The sequence below is a fragment of the Lemur catta genome, chromosome 1 (genome assembly GCF_020740605.2).
Source record: "Lemur catta isolate mLemCat1 chromosome 1, mLemCat1.pri, whole genome shotgun sequence".
Classification (NCBI taxonomy): domain Eukaryota; kingdom Metazoa; phylum Chordata; class Mammalia; order Primates; family Lemuridae; genus Lemur; species Lemur catta.
In genome coordinates this window covers 95,590,665-95,606,241 of record NC_059128.1, presented here as the reverse complement: position 1 = coordinate 95,606,241, position 15,577 = coordinate 95,590,665, and the positions used below count along the sequence as shown (strand labels likewise).

General features: G+C 53.2%; 1 protein-coding gene across 1 annotated transcript in view; it reads left to right on the top strand.

Annotated features, from left to right (window-relative positions):
• The first annotated feature begins 2,057 nt into the window (after positions 1-2,057).
• The window catches only part of IGDCC4 (immunoglobulin superfamily DCC subclass member 4), a 36,576-nt gene continuing 23,056 nt past the window's right edge, over positions 2,058-15,577 (top strand). Inside the window, exons 1-3 of the mRNA XM_045541071.1 lie at positions 2,058-2,127; positions 11,765-12,115; positions 12,793-12,934. Coding sequence (XP_045397027.1) covers positions 2,058-2,127; positions 11,765-12,115; positions 12,793-12,934 — 563 coding nt within the window. The remainder of the gene's footprint in view (positions 2,128-11,764; positions 12,116-12,792; positions 12,935-15,577) is intronic.

Genomic DNA, 15,577 nt, shown 5'->3' with positions numbered 1-15,577 from the left:
GGGGATGGTGTAGAAGGCGAAGTCAGAGAGGTAAGCAAGCCTACAGATTACATTGGCCTTGTGGGTCATAATAAGGACTTTGGCTTCTGCTCTGAGATAGGGACCACTGGTGAATTTCAAGCACAGAAGTGACATGACCTTGTTTTAAGGATCATTCTGGCTGCTGTATTGAGAAAAAGACTAAAGGGGGACAAGGACAGAAAAATGAGACCAGTGAGTAGGCTACTGCAACCATCCAGGTGAGAGGTGATGGCTTTTGGACCAAGATGGTAGTGGGAAGGTGGAGAGTGAAAGATCTGAAAGTGAAGAGTAGAGGATGACTCTACATTGACCTGAGCAACAGGAAGAATGGAGCTGCTAGGAATTAAGATGGGGAAGATGGTGGGAGCAGCAGGATTGATAGAAAAGATCAGGATAAGTGTGCCTACTAGACAGCTAAGGGAACTGTTGAATAGATAGCCAGCCAAGTCTGGGGTTCAGGAAAGACTATCCAGGCTGAAGGTATAAGTTTGGGCATCATCAGCATAAAGATGCTCTTCAGAGCTGTGAGGACCAGATGAGAACACTAAGAGAAGCAAGTGTTTTGAGGAAGAGGAAGTGATTCAATCAGTCAGATGCTGCTGATGGGTCAAGCCAAGATGCGGCCTGGCAATGAATGAATAAATGCTAGGCTTTGTTAGATCTACAAAGTACAAGTGATTGTTAAGGGTTCGCTGGGAACACTGGATGCAGAAACAAAATGGCCCTAAGTTACAGGAACACTTAGAGACACAGGGAATGGAAGAACTAAGGCATCTTGTTGGTGTTGGAAGGGACCTTAAATAGGCCATTTAATCTGCACTCCTCTCCCTACGCTAGCCTGACAATTGAATCTCTGGCTCTAAAACAAGAAATATTTGTGAGATACTGAGGCAGTCTGGCTAGGTCAGTTAGAGAAGGTACAGTTGAAGAATGAGAGAAAGGGTAGTTCAGTAAATGCTGGATCTGCCATTTCTGGAACGCTTCCTGTGTTCTCACAGCACAGGGCCTCTGCAGAGTGTGTTTCTCCTACCACCATCCAGTTCTACCCTCCTCAAATTGTCAAACATGTTAAACATCCATAACGATCAACAGTTCTGTGAAGCAGAGGCAGAGTGAGGGAGTGGAGATGACCTTTGGAAGTCGGAAAACCAAGGTTCGGGTCCCGCATCTGCTGCTCCGTAGCCTCCTGTCCTTCGGCCAGTCACTTCACCTCCTCCAGCCTGTTTCCCCATGTGTAAAATGGGAGCAATGAAATCTTCCTTGTCCCTCCCAGGACGGCAGTGAGGTCTGAATATAGTAGTGCTTGGGGTAGAATAAATGCCCTGCCTGGACTGCTTACTGCGAGAGCAAGGCAAGGAGGCCAAGAGAAGCCCTCAGCTTGGAATGGAAATGGCATGAGGAGGGAACTCCCACGTCCTCAGTGGGTCGGCTGGTGCAGCGTGTGGAGAAGCTAACCAGGATTCAGCCCAGGACCCAGGCTGGAATGCACTGGGCTCCGGTGGTAAGAGGTGTCGCCCGGATAGGTCCCGAGGCCCTGACTCTGCCCCCACTGAGCCTGGAGCACAGATGGAGGAGACCCTGAGGCAGCGACAGGGAAAAGAAATGGAGACACCGAGGCCGAGAGATCAGGAGACTTCCAGACAGGGGACTCAGAGCCAAACAGACCCAGCAACAAGCGGCCCAAAAGGGCCCCGAGGCGAGCCGGAGAGGGCGAGGCACCGGGCAGAGACCCGGCAGAGCAGAGCACCCGAGGCGCGGGGTCGCGGCGCGCGGGTGCGGGAGTCGTCCCCGGCGGGGCCCAGGCGGCCGCACTCGCCGGGCGCCCCCGCCCGGGCTGCTCGCCCAAGATGGCGTTGGAGGGGCGGGCGAGGCGGCGGCCCCGGCCCCCGCGCCGGCCCCAGCTCGAGCCCGGGCCCCCGAGGCCGCGCCCCCGCCCGCGGCGCTGCGCCTCCCCGGGCCACTGACGCCCGGCGCACCCTCCCCCCGCGGCGGCCGAGGCGCGGGAGGCGGCGGCGGCGGCTGCCGAGCCCGGCCCCATGGCGCGGGGGGACGCTCGCCGCGGCCGCGGGCTCATCGCGCTGACCTTCTGCCTGGTGGCCGCGCGCGGTAAGGGCGGGCGCCGCGGCGGTGGCGGGAGCGCCGCGGAGTGTCGGTGCGTCCGCGCCCGGGGCTGCGCGGGGCTGCGGGGCCGGCGATGCGCCTGGTCCCGAGTGAGCGCGGGGCTGCGGGGCGCGGGCTGCGCGTCCTTGTGCCTGTGGTGCCTGCGCGTGGGGGTCTGAGAGCTGCGGTCGGGGGGCGTTCACGGCGCGTACTTGTCCACAGGGGGTGTGTGTCCTTGGTTTGCAGAGTCTGGAGTCGGGCTGTGTGTGTGTTTGCGTATGTGTATTGGATGTGCTCCTGCGGGCGTTACGTGTCCGCAGTGCTTGCCACGGTCGCGGCGTAGCATCGGCAGGGCGGGTGGCTGCGGTGTTGGTGGCTTTCGCGGGGCGGGCTCTGCCTTGTCCGCGCGTCTCCGGGTTGAGAGTGTGTGTGAAAGAGGAGGGTACTGGGGGTGTGTGTCTGCACCTCCATTTGTGTCGGGTGCGTGTGTAATTGTGTTTATGGGGCTTAGCTAATATTTGGCCTTGGCTTTTGGGGAGTGTCCTTGCCCGTGGTGGGGGGACAGCGCAGTAGATTCCGGATCGACTGGGGGTGGTGGTGGTGATAAAACAACACTCAACTTTGCCCAGTGGGTGTGGTCTCTGGGGCCGGTTGGGGCGGCGGTGTGGGGGCATGTGTTGCTCCCCCAAAACCATGGCCCGGAGTGGACTGGGGGAGGGGGCAGGAAACCAGTTGCTTTCGTGGACATGTCCAACACTCGCTCTCAGGATGGGACGCGTGTCACTCCTGACCCACCCCCCAGGGAAGCGTGGACGAGGTCAGCCAGGCCTCGTCCAGTCCTGCACCTCAGTGTGGAGTGGATACAAGGGTAAGAGTTAGAGTTGTCCAAGCTGGAGAAAGGGCTGGGGAGGAACGACAGAGTTCCCAAGTGTGTGTGTTTAGGGCTCCTTCTTCCACCCCCAGCCCTGTCGCTTTCTGTCCCTCGTGCGTTTGGGGGCGGCCCTTGGGGGGGTAGGTGGTAGGGCTGCGAGGGGGATGGGCTGCCCGCTTTGTTCGCCTACCGCCTTCACTGCCGAGGGGGGAGCTGAGGATGTGTCCGGGGAGAGCCGGGGAGGGACTTGGAGGTGGGGGTGGGGAGGGGGATTTCTCTCCAGCTGCTGCGGCTTTCCAGAGGGACTCAGCCAGGCCACGTGGGAGGGAGGCGGGGAGGGCGGCAGGGGAAGGAGCCTCCGGCTGGCCAGACCCAGGCCCATCTCCAGGAAAACCAAACAGCGGGTGGGAAAGTGCCGGGAACTGCTCGGACCCCTTCTCTCCCTGCAAAGACACGCCCCTTTGCAGCCCCAGTCGCGGACTAGGCTGGAGGCCGCTGAGGGGCTGGATCTGGGCGGCTGGGCCCGGGGAGCTGGGGCCCGGGGTTGTCAGGTGAAAGGGGCGGGGAAGTGTCAGAGAGGCGTCTGTCCTCTCAGAGCCCAGGGGATTAAGGAATAGTTGTGCCCCCACCCCCTTCCACTCTTCCAACAGCTCCAGGAACAAGCTCAGGGTCACCCAGCAAAGCGGAATCAGGGCAGGGAACCGCACCCTCGCATTATCGAATGCCGTTGGGGCCTCCGGCAAGGGGCTCAGCTTCCCTACTTCGGAGACCTGGCCTCTCCCTGCTCCCGAGTGCACAAGGCAGGGGAGGGCCCGCGTTGGCGCTCCTCTTGGCTGCAGAGTGAATGGCCACAGCTACTACTCTGCTTGCTGGGGTCCCCCTCCTTTGAGTCTGCAAAGCTCAGCAGGCCTGGGGACACTCCAACAGAGTTATGATTAGCCACTCTGATCTGTACGGAGGTCATTCATTCATTCAACAAATATTTACCGAACACTTTTTATGGGCTAGCATGCGCCTGGTGCCAAAAATATGGTAAATAAGGAGGCAGACCTGGTTCCTGCCAGGTGCAGAGCTTCCGTCGGTGGTGGGGGCAGTGGTACAGTGATGTGGGAAATGCAATGAGCGGGTTCCTAAGCCAATCGAGGAAGGTCAGGAAAGGCTTTCTGAAGAAAGTGATGAATAATAGAGCTAAAGGTGGAGGGAGCGTTAGGAAGGAGAATGATAATGAAAATTCTCCGAAGAGAGCAGCATGTGCAAATACTCGGAGGTGATTTAGTTTAGATCATTGAATGAAACTAAATCTGGCTGGAGTTTAGGGTACAAGGCGTGGGCGTGGGGCCAGTGGGGAAAGGATGGAACAGGGGTCAGGGCGTATCAAGGGAGGAGGCTGAAGAGGCGTCCAGACCTGGCTCGTGAAGGGCTTTGTAACCCCAGCCAAGGTTTCTGGCCTGAGCATCCCAGTGAGATCTTGGTTTTAAGATCAGCTTTGCATCATCTCATTCTGTCCAGGGTGGAGAATCGATTGGGTGGGGCTGGAGGCAGGAAGCTGTAGATCCAGAAAAGAGGATGGTGGCAACTACCTTAGTGGCAGTTGAGGTGGCCAGAGTGGCTGGATTGCAGAGACATTAAGGAAATAGAATCAGCAGGACTTGAGGATTGAGTTTGTAGGGAGAGGAAAGTAAAAAAATAATAGACTTCTCAGTAACCTTAACATAGGGCAGAATGAAGGGCTGGTATTGGGGTTAGGGTGATGCCAGTGCCTGCCCGTCTCCCTCCCAACACTGCTGTTGAGTCAGGGACTGAGGAGCCATTCATAGGAATGGAACTCCTGTCTGAGGGCAGTGGTGGAAAGCTGAGCTGTTTTCACCACATGCAAGAAAGTGGGGCTCTCCCTTACACCCAAGTCAGAATTTGGAGGGTGGGGTACCTAGAGGTCAGTAATAGGAGGGCTCTGAGAACATGAGAGCTTTCTCCTCACTTGGGAGCCCCCCTCCCTATCCCTTTCTCAGCCCAGAGGCCCAGAGGCCAATCTCAGTCATTTGGGGTGGCCCTCTCTGACCCCATCTTGGAAGTTAGGAATTAGGTCAGACATTGGGAGTTTCTCTTAACAGTGAGTCTTATCCAGAAGTTATTTATTTATTTTGAGAGACAGGGTCCCTCTCTGTTGCTCAGGCTGGAGTGCAGTGGTACAATCACAGCTCACTGCAGCCTTGAACTCCTGGGCTCAAGTGATCCCCCTGCCTCAGCCTCCCAAAGTGCTGGGATTACAGGCATGAGCTACTGCACCTGGCCTAGAAGTTATTTAAACCTTCACTGATCCTGTATGTACTTTCATAATTAATCACGCATTTATATGAATTAGCATTTCCTTTCTTTTCTCATTAAGGTATCTCTTTCAAGTTAAGCAAGTGATCTCACAATTAGAGTGTCATCGAATGTCAGCACTGAAAGGAACTTAGAAGTAATTTTAGCATGAGTCTGCTTTATGGATGAGAAAACTGAGTGACTTCCCAAAGTTGCACGATTAGGGACTGAAATGGGGCTAGAACCAGTCTCCTGGCTCTTGGTCATTGTACTGCAAGGCTGGAGCAGCCACCCTTTCCAGGGATTCGGTACATACATACCCAAGTTCACCCTCTCTGCACCCCTTCCCACCACTCTTTTGAAGAGATGAAAAATCCCAGCTTAAGAGTAGTTATCAGCTTTGGGCCTTCCCCCCTCAGTAGGTCTATCTGGGCTCTGGGATCCGCCCTCCCACCTACCCACCACCCACCTCCTGTTCCTTCCAGTGTCTCTGAGCTTCAGCAACCAGACCTGACACAGAACTCCAGATGCAGAACAGATGTCGTTGCCAGGCAGGCCTTGGGGCTCCCAGCTCCCAGTGGTTGGGGAGGGAGTCAGTGTGGCTCTAGGGGAGAGGACCTCAGCCTGGTCAGAGGCGGATGATGGCAGCAGGGTGGGCCGGGGAGGACAACCAGAGAGGATGTTCTGGGGCTCCGACATGCAGAGCAATTGAATCCTGTTTTCTGGGCCAGCGGGGCTGCCAGCTACTACTGCCTCACTGCTGAGGCTGAGGCATCCTCTGGATTTGGGGGCCTATCATTGGACCAGGGAAACTGAGGGTCAGTAAGCTCTCTCTCAGGTGCAGACCCAAGACTCCTGGATGGTTCAGTAAGGGGCCCATTATTTTGTCACATAGTTTGGAGGACAGAGCTCTGAGGAGTGAGCAGAGCGAACAGGGAGACACAGGTGGGCGCGGGAGGAAAGTATTGTTAACCATGTATGAGCCACACAGCAGCAGAACAGGCGGGGTGGGGGTCTGCTAGGTGCCACCCAGTATGCTAGGCAATTTCCACGTGAATTATTCACATCTTCCCCAGCCCAGAAGGGAGTTACTATACAAAGGGAGTTCCCTTTTACAGATAAGGGAACTGAGGCTTGGAAAAGCTTAAGGGGCTCTGTGTCTTATCTTTTTTCGTGTCTGCACATGTTCACTTATCCATTGAAGGACAGGCACTGTTCTAGGTCCTGAGGATTTAGAAAGCTGACTAGGACATAATCCCAAGAGTTTGTTGCCTAGTTGGAGAGAAAGGCAAGTAAAAAATCTCAAGTGATAACTGCAAAGATCAAGGTGCCCAGGGTCCTACAGGGTAGAAAAAGGTGAGGTGTCTAAATCAGATGGGGATGGCACAGCTATTTTAGGGAGAGGCAGCAGCACCACCAATGAGTGGAACAGTGATGTGTTTTCAAGAGAACTGGAAGTGGTCTGGTATGTACGGTGGGGGTAGAAGGTCTTAGGGGAAGAGGAGATAGGCAGGTCAAGCTGAGTGTGGCTTTGCTGTCACAGTGGCTGAGGCTGAGTCTCTCCCCTCCGAATTGCAGATTAAGGGAGGGCTGAAGCCTTCCTTGCATCCCGGGCAACCATCCCAACTCTCCTTCCAGCTGTTGGTGGGAGGGGCTTAGTGTGTGGTAAGGGTGGCCAAGGTGGGGGGCAGAGAAGGAGTTTCTGGGAGACACTGACTTGTGTTCCCCGGGAAAGGAGAGTAGTGATGGTGTCGTGGAGAATTGCCTCCAGACCGAAAACAAGCAGTAAATCTGCTGGGCCCTGAAATTCAGAATTGAGGTGGCGTAGATGTCTGTGGCAAATTCTTGGCTTAATCAAGGAGACATCTTGGCCTCATTCCCCTCCCCCAGCTACACGCCTCTTTCCTGAGAGTTCAGTGAAGAATGGAACTGGCTCCTCCTGCCAGGCCCTGCTAATCCCACGAAGCAGCACTGAGCTGGCCCTGGGGCTCCGCAGTGAATCTCCTTTCTGTCTGGCTTCTAATTGGCCTCATAAAATCTAATTTATCCTGTAAGTGGGTAAAATAATCTGTCAGAAAAAGGAGATTGAGCGATGGCCCCAGGGTTCCCAAATGCAGAGGCCTGGTGTCCCTGGCAAGATCTCACTGAGGAGATTGAGGAGGAGGGCTGGTGGGAGAGGGCAGCCCCCTCCTGGCGGAAAGCTGGCGGGCAGCAGTGTCCCCTGGGCAACTGCGACATGTCCACCCCAGTCCCGAGAGAGATGGCTAAAAATGCTCCTGGGAGGGGCCCCGGGGATCAGCCATGGCCATGGGCTGGGGGTGGCAGGAAAGGGGTAGCCACGAAGCCACCGGACAAACAAGGTCTGCTCCCCAGAACATCGCGTTTATGGAAAGATTTGGTGGCGTAGGAACCACACTCATTAAAACAAGCATTACTGTGTTACGGAGCAGAATGCAAAATGTGCTAGAGGTTTAAAAATCAAAACATTTCAGGCAGTTAGCAAACTTCGTACGTATGTTCTGTGCTGTTGGGAGAATTTTGGTGAAAATGTTTGAGAAGTTTGGAAACTCCCCATTTTAAGACTGGGGAGACTGAAGCTGAAAGGAAGAAAGTAGCTGACCCAAGGTTGTGCAACAAATCACTGGACCCATGAAGACCCTGACTCTGCGGCCAAAGCCTGTCCCACCACGTCCCCTTGTGTGTCTAGGCAAGAGGAAGGATGAGCAAGGTACCTCCAAGTGGCTTTTGATGTGAGCTTTAGGGAAAAGTTCAACTGGGAAAGGCAGGGGCAGCCTTATGGAGAGGCTGGCATCTGAGCAGAGTCCCTAAGGTTGCATGTCCTCTGCACAGAAGTCAGGCTGGGCATCGAGGCAGAGAGAATCCTCTTGTTCAGGGGCAATTGTTTCCTCAATGCTGGGTTCATCCCCCAAAAGCCAAAGAACGGCAGTTTTCCCAGACTCTGTCTCCCAGAGAGATAAGACCCCTCCCCGGGTCTCAGTTTCCCCATCTGTAGAATGAGGATTCTCAGACTTCACAGACATTTCCACCAAAATGAGTTGTCTTGAGCTTCTAGCACAGCACTGTTGCCCTCTGAGGGGACTCCCTGTTCTCGCTGCATCTATGTCCCTATGTCTTGCTGGGCTCCTCAGAGTTGGGGAAACCAGACATCTGCTGATCCATGAATATTCAGGAAGGGAATTGGAACCTCCTCTGGGCTCCCCAGCCAGCCGCCAGCCCCTCTGGCTGCAGTCCTGCCTGCCTGAGCCCAGGCTGCTGACATACCCAGCAGCTGCTCGGGCCCCAACTGTTCACATTGTTTGTTCAGCGCAGCAGGGGATTTTCCAAGCCCTGGACACGCTTAGGGGGCAGGGAGGCTGCCGGAGGGCTCAGGGATTCATGTCCTGTGGGGCTTTTCTCCCCTGAAACCCAAACCCATTGCTTACTGGCTAGAGTGGGCATTTGGAAGTCGCTGGGGCTGAGAGCCTGGGCTTGCCTTCCCTTTGCCCTGTGTTTGAGGCAGGGAATATAGGGCCTTGGTGATAGAAGGGACTGGGTGATAAGAACAAGTAGCATTTGTACAGCCTTTACAGTTCATGAAGTGCCCCTAAAGAATGAGCTCCCATTCCTTGAGCCATGTCCATTAGGCTCGGCTGGAGCCCTGACATACATTATCTTGTTTAATCCTCATAGGCTTAGTAATATCTCCTTCGTTTTACACATGTAGGAACCTCTCTGAGTCCCAAAGAGGTTAAGTGGCTCTTCACACAGCCAGTAAGGTGGAGCAGCAAGACTGAAACCTTGATCTTCTGCCCCAAGGTCAAGTGCTCTTGTCCCCCACAGCACACACCTGTGGTGATGTGAATGCCAGTTTGGTTTCCCCAGTGAGAATGGAAACTTGGTGAGGGCAGTGGCTGCCTTCTCTCCGCCGCACCCACTAGTACTGCTGAGGCCAGTGTGCAGCGGGAGGTGTGCGGCGGAGCGTATCTGATGGGCTAGGAAGGGCGGTGGCCCGGTTCAGGTCCCCTCTGTCTGTCCATCCTTCACACTGCAGTGTCAGAGCCCTGGCTTCTGCCCTGTCCTCATCTCACGCAGGTGTGACTGCTCTTCTCCCTTCAGTCTTGCTCTTCCTCTTTGGAGCTGGTAGGGAGGGGGCCTGGGGACTACTGGTGTTGTAAGTGTTGGCATAGATGCGTCCAGGTGTTGAAGAGTGTGGCAGAGACTGAGGTGCATGTGTTCAGGTGTGCAGTTATGTCTACCGGTTTTGTGTGTGTCTAGTTAGTATTATATGTTTGTTCAGGAATGGGTGTGTCCATCTCAGTGAATATTCATACAATCGTAGAATCTCAGAGATTACCTGCTATATTCGTGTAAACTGAGGCCCAGAAGGGGAAGTGACTGGCCCAAGGCCACACAGCTAGACTGCGATGGAGCTGGTCCTAGAACTGGGGTCTCCGGATTCCCTAGCCATTGTGTTCTGTGTATGCCTCCACGTGGCTCTGTCCCTCCACACCTGCCTTGTAATGGGTATGGCCATTGTCCTCACCTCTGTCCCTGGTTTACTCCTGGAAGCAAGGAGTCAAGCCAGAGCCTAAGAACGGACTTTGGGCCATTGAGCCTTTATGGAACAGAGAAGCAGCAGATCAACCTTCTGGGAGACACAGCAGGGAGAACCATCCATTTCTCTATGAATAATGGTGACTGCCCCCTGCTGAAATGTTGGTTAAAATAATAAACATTGGCCTTTGTGTGTTTTTGCCTTGACCCTGGGATGGCATTCCCTCCTCCATTATTCCCCTCCTCTTCCCTTTGTGGCAAGAGGTCTGTAGGCTCTTCTGGGGACTTGGGAGACTTGGGAGAAAAAAGAGCCCTGGCCTGGGTCAGGAGAACTGAGTCCTGAATCTGGCCTCCTGCGTGGCCTGCAGGAAGGAGTGCTGAGCTCTAGTCATCAGAGCTGCTGGCTGCCAGGGCCCGGAATGAGCGTGGGAGCCTCCTCTTGCACTTGCTCTGGATCCAGCTTGAGTCTGGTCTGGGCCTGGCTGGGCATGGAGCACTTAGCTTTTCCCAGTGGGATCTGCTCTCTTTGTCCTCTGTGGAGGAGGGGTGGTCTGACTTCCCTTCATCCAGGTGGCTCCACAAACCAGCTGGGACTTATTTTTGTTTTGTTTATTCAAAATATATAGTCTTCACACACACACACACACACACACACACACACACACACTTTCTCACACTCATAATACATTTTATTTATTTATTTATTTATTTATTTTTGAGACAGAGTCTCACTCTGTTGCCCGGGCTAGAGTGCCGTGGCATCAGCCTAGCTCACAGCAACCTCAAACTCCTGGGCTCAAGTGATCCTCCTGCCTCAGCCTCCCGGGTAGCTGGGACTACAGGCACGTGCCACCATGCCCGGCTAATTTTTTCTCTATATATTTTTAGTTGTCCAGATAATTTCTTTCTATTTTTAGTAGAGACAGGGTCTCGCTCTTGCTCAGGCTGGTCTTGAACTCCTGAGCTCAAGCGATCCTCCCACCTCAGCCTCCCAGAGTGCTAGGATTACAGGCGTGAGCCACCGCGCCCGGCTTCGTAATACATTTTAAATGTTTTCTGGCTACAGTATTTTTTGAGCCTGAGGTATGTTTTTTGAGCCTGAGGTATGTTTTTGATTGGGAAATGATGGCCAAGGTGATCTGTTAGTTTCCGGGGAGGGGGCGATGGCATTACTGAGCCCCCATTCTGAGCCAGGCACTGTGCAGTGCTCTTTTCTCCCACATCATCTCATTGAATGCTCACAACAGCCCTATGAGGAAGGAATTACTAAACTTGTTTTTATTGAGATACAATTCACATACTATAAAATTCACAATTTACAGTGTAAACTCAGTCGTTTTTATTACAGTATATTCACAGTTATGCAACCATTATCTAATTCTGGAACATTTTCATGACCCCAAAAAGAAATGCTGGGTTTATTAGCAGTCCCTCCCCGTTCTCCCTTCCCCTGCCCCGAGTCTCTGGCAACCATTAATCTACTTTCTGTCTTTATGGATTTGCCTCTTCTGGGCATTTTATAGAAATGAGATCATGCAATATGTGGCATTTTGTAACTGGCTTTTTCACTTAGCGTAAAGTTTTCATGTCGTAGCATGCATCGGTACCTCACTCCTTTTAGTGGCTGAGTAACATATTTATCCACATCAAGTGATGGTCATTTCGGTTGTTTCTGCTTTTTGGCCATTGTAAATACCACTGCTATGAGGAGACTGAGCAGCAGGGAAGACAGGCACAGAGAAGTGCAGCGGTTAGCGCAAGGTCACAGTAAGGGGAGAGCTGGGACCCAGATGCAGGTCTTTCCATGAGACTTTCTCCATGATTTGCCGCAGCTGTGGGTGGGTGACTCAGGAGCAGAGGCTGTGGAGGTGGGGGGACACACACTGATGGCCCTGGTGCCCCTCTTCTACGCAGGGGAGCTGCTGTCAGCCCCGGAGCCGACTGTAGAGCTGAGCTGCGGAGTGGGGCCACTGCAAGTGATCCTGGGCCTGGAGCAGGCTGTGGTGCTGGACTGTAGCTTGGGGGCCGCTGCTGCTGGACCCCCCACCCGGGTGACGTGGAGCAAGGATGGGGACACCCTGCTGGAGCACGACAACCTACACTTGCTACCCAATGGCTCCCTGTGGCTGTCCCAGCCACGAGCACCTGATGACAGTGACGAGGCAGTCCCTGGGAACTTGGGGGCCATTGAAGGCAGCTATTCCTGCCTGGCCCATGGCCCCCTCGGAGTGGTGGCCAGCCAGGCTGCTGTGGTCAAGCTCGCCAGTAAGTGCCTGCATCTGGGGCTGAGGCCCAGGAGACCTGGGATGTGGGCGGTGGGGTCTGCAGTCAGCTGCTTGCACAGATGTCCATCTTGAGCCCACTGCCCCTCTCCCTGCCTCCCGTCCTGATCAATAGGTCCCTTGCTGGTACTGTCCACCCTCACTTTTCAGTATCCCATTGTCTTCCCACTTTCCCCCACTCCCCTGTTCCTCCTCCTTTCCTTTCCCTTTGAGTTCTGGAGTCTGGAGTTGTGCTCTCCTCCAGGAAGCCTGCCAGAGAGGCTTGTAGGAGTGTCAGGGTACAGAGGTGCTTCCTCAGGGAGCCCCCATCTGCACAGAGATAGAGTGTGGAGTCAAGACCCACTGTCCAGCCCACCCGCTGGGGAGCTCTCAGGAGGCACAGATGACCAGGAAATAATTTCCAGGCCAGAAACAGTGTGCATCTTACTGTAATTTGACCGTGATGATGATTTTGAGCAGGGGTCTCTGGAATTCATTCTGGGGGCAGCATCTGGCCAATAATCACCACTTCTTATCCCTTGGCCTCCTCTCCCCAACTCTGTCTCTCTTGGTCTGAATTTGCTCTGCTGTGTGTGTGTGTTTCACTGCCTGCGTTCACTGTGGCCTCTCTGTTGTGCTCGTCTCCTGTCCCTGCCTGTGTCTCACTGTCCTCATCCCCAGCACTCGCAGACTTCTCTCTGCACCCGGAGGCTCAGACGGTGGAGGAGAACGGGACAGCTCGCTTTCAGTGCCACATCGAAGGGCTGCCAGCCCCCACCATTACTTGGGAGAAGGACCAGGTGACATTGTCTGAGGAGCCTCGGTGAGTGTCCCCTGGGGAAGTGGGTCCCAGTAGGCAGGTCAGAGAGGGCTCTGGGATGTGCCCAGAACTGGGATTCTTGGAGTCAACGTGGCTCCAGTCGCCTGCACTGACTTGAGAGTCAACCACTGCCTGACTCCCAGCTCATTTCCAGTCCCAAAGAGAAGTTAGACAAGCAGTTTTGCTCCGTGGGAGGAAAGCCATCACCAGGCTGTGGAGCTTGGGTGGGAGGGTAGTGGTGGAGCTTTTCAGAGCACATCTCGTGCAACCACTAGCTTACTGAGGAGACAGAGGGCCAGAGAGGAGCTGTGGTTTATCCAAAGCCACACTGGCAGAACGCTGGCTGTTTGTTCAGGGCCCTGAGGCTGCTGGGAGGGTTTTTTTCTTTTTAGGGTTCCTCCGGACTTGCCACCGTAGATGCGTAACTTCTCTTCCTCTCTCAATTCCATCCAGTGGGGTGCAGCCATCTGACAGTGGGCTGTAGAGGTCTTTTCTTTTCACCCTCCTCTCACCCCGTGAAGGCAGTGGGTAGGTGGAGCACTCCCAGGGAGGACTTTCCAGGGTGGAAGAGAAGCAGAGGCTAGACCCAGGACTCGATCCCTATTGTGGCTTCTTGAGTAGGTTCAGATGTGCACTTGGTGTGACCAGAAACCCTGAGGCTCATTTGCATCTATGGTATCTGAGCAGGTCTCATGACTCGGTCATCACCCTGCATATTCTTACGTATCTTTGGAAACGTGGCTCCAAAGCCCTTTCCCAGCCACCCCGCAGTCCTCTCCCTACATCTGTTTAGCTGTAGTTACCAGACAATTTTTTCTCCTTCTCTCCTGGGTGAAAGTTGGGTTCCGTAGGTTCTGAAGCACCATTCTCCAGATCTCCTTCCCCTGGAACCAACCTCTTGACTGTGTTGAGTTGTCCCAGCTCCTCTGACCTTTGCTTATTGGGTAGGTACAGGTAGAAGGTGTAAAAGAAACTTCTGGGTAGAAAAGCCACAGGACAGTTGTGAGGGAGGAAGAAGGGCGAGAGGTCCGTCATGAGCGATCCTGTTGACTTTGGTGATGGGTTAGCCGGGCTGGTCCTCAGCAAGTCACTTCTCACCCAGCCGTATTCTCCCCATCTGTAAAATGAAAGGACTGAATTAGACCATGATTTCCCAAAGTGTGGTTTTTGTAGAACATTAGTCCCTTTAAGTGCTTCTTGAAAAAAAACATTCTATGATCAAATAAGGTCAGGAAACTGCCTGTCAAATTCCCTCCTGGAGTTGGCAAGACCCTGAGAAGTCCTGCACTGAAAAACCTATGGCACTTGTCTGGCCAAGCACTTCCCAGGCTCATGTGCCCACAGACCCCTTTTGCAGCAGCCCTATTAACATCCCATGAATGAGCCGTCTAAGGAGTGAACCCTGGGACCCAGCATTTCCAGTGCTGACAGTTTAAGTTCTGTGCCTTTCTAAACGTGGGGCTCTCACCACAGTTTGATGGGTGCTTTCGGAGAATCCCATGAACCCAGAGCAGATGAGGGGGCAAGAGAGAACCAGGAGAGAGCTTACTCCTGACAGCCCCCAGAGAAGGTGGGACAGAGGGAGAGAGCAGAAACATCTTCCATGTTGAAAGTCACAACAGGCACCACGTAACGAGAGTTTACCTTGGGCCAGGCACTGTGTTAAGCCTTTTATGTACATTTTCTCATTTAATCCTTCCCGTCATCCTTCAGGGTAGGGATTTCTTATTTTGCATATTTTCCTCTATTTACTTTTAATTTATATTCCTAGCAGATGCATTTTAAAAACTCATACAATTAAAAAGGAAGAGATAAAAATTACCCATTATCCTATAGCCTATAGAAAACTGCTGTTAGCTTTGATGTCTATCCTTCTGTACTTTCTCCCTATATATTTATAAATATTCTCTTTACAAATTTAGATTGTATTTTTCATACTAGGTTTTTCATTCAATCATCTTTTGTTCAAAACAAAAATGAGATTATATTACAACTTTAATTTTTTTTTTCATTTCACACAAAACAAACATCCTTCCAGATCTGTGCATATGAATGTGGTAGATATTATTAATACTATCCGGATCGTTAAATGAGGGAACTGAGGATCAGAGACAGAAGTAATTTGCCCCAGGTCACACAGTTAGTACCCAGAGTGTCAGGCTCTGGAGCCCTGGTATGGATGACACACAGGCGTCATTTGGTGGTTGGGTGGGGAAGGTTCAGGGTCTGAAGAAGTTTGTGCTGCAGGTAGGTTTTAAAGATCTATAGTCCAGCTGTGGCTCAGAGCAGAGACGTTTCTTCCCCAAAGTTTCTCAGCAAACCAGTGGGTTTCAGACCTGCCCTCCAATATCTAGTTCAGGCGTCATCCTATGAAGCCACAGGCCTCACCCAGGAGCCCAGAGCTGCCAGTTCCTGGACTCTGGGAGTGTTTGCCCCCAAGTCCTCTGAAAAGTGATCCTCATCTATAAATAAGCTCGGCTCACATGTCCCAGCACATTGTGTGGGGGGAATAAAGAAACGTCTAAAACAGCAACTTGATTATGTCCAAGGTATGTATTTTTACACATGCCCAGATATAGTGCATGTACAAATATGCTATTCATAAGCTCAGCCCAGTGGTTTGAAGGAGACCACATGCCTTGCTGT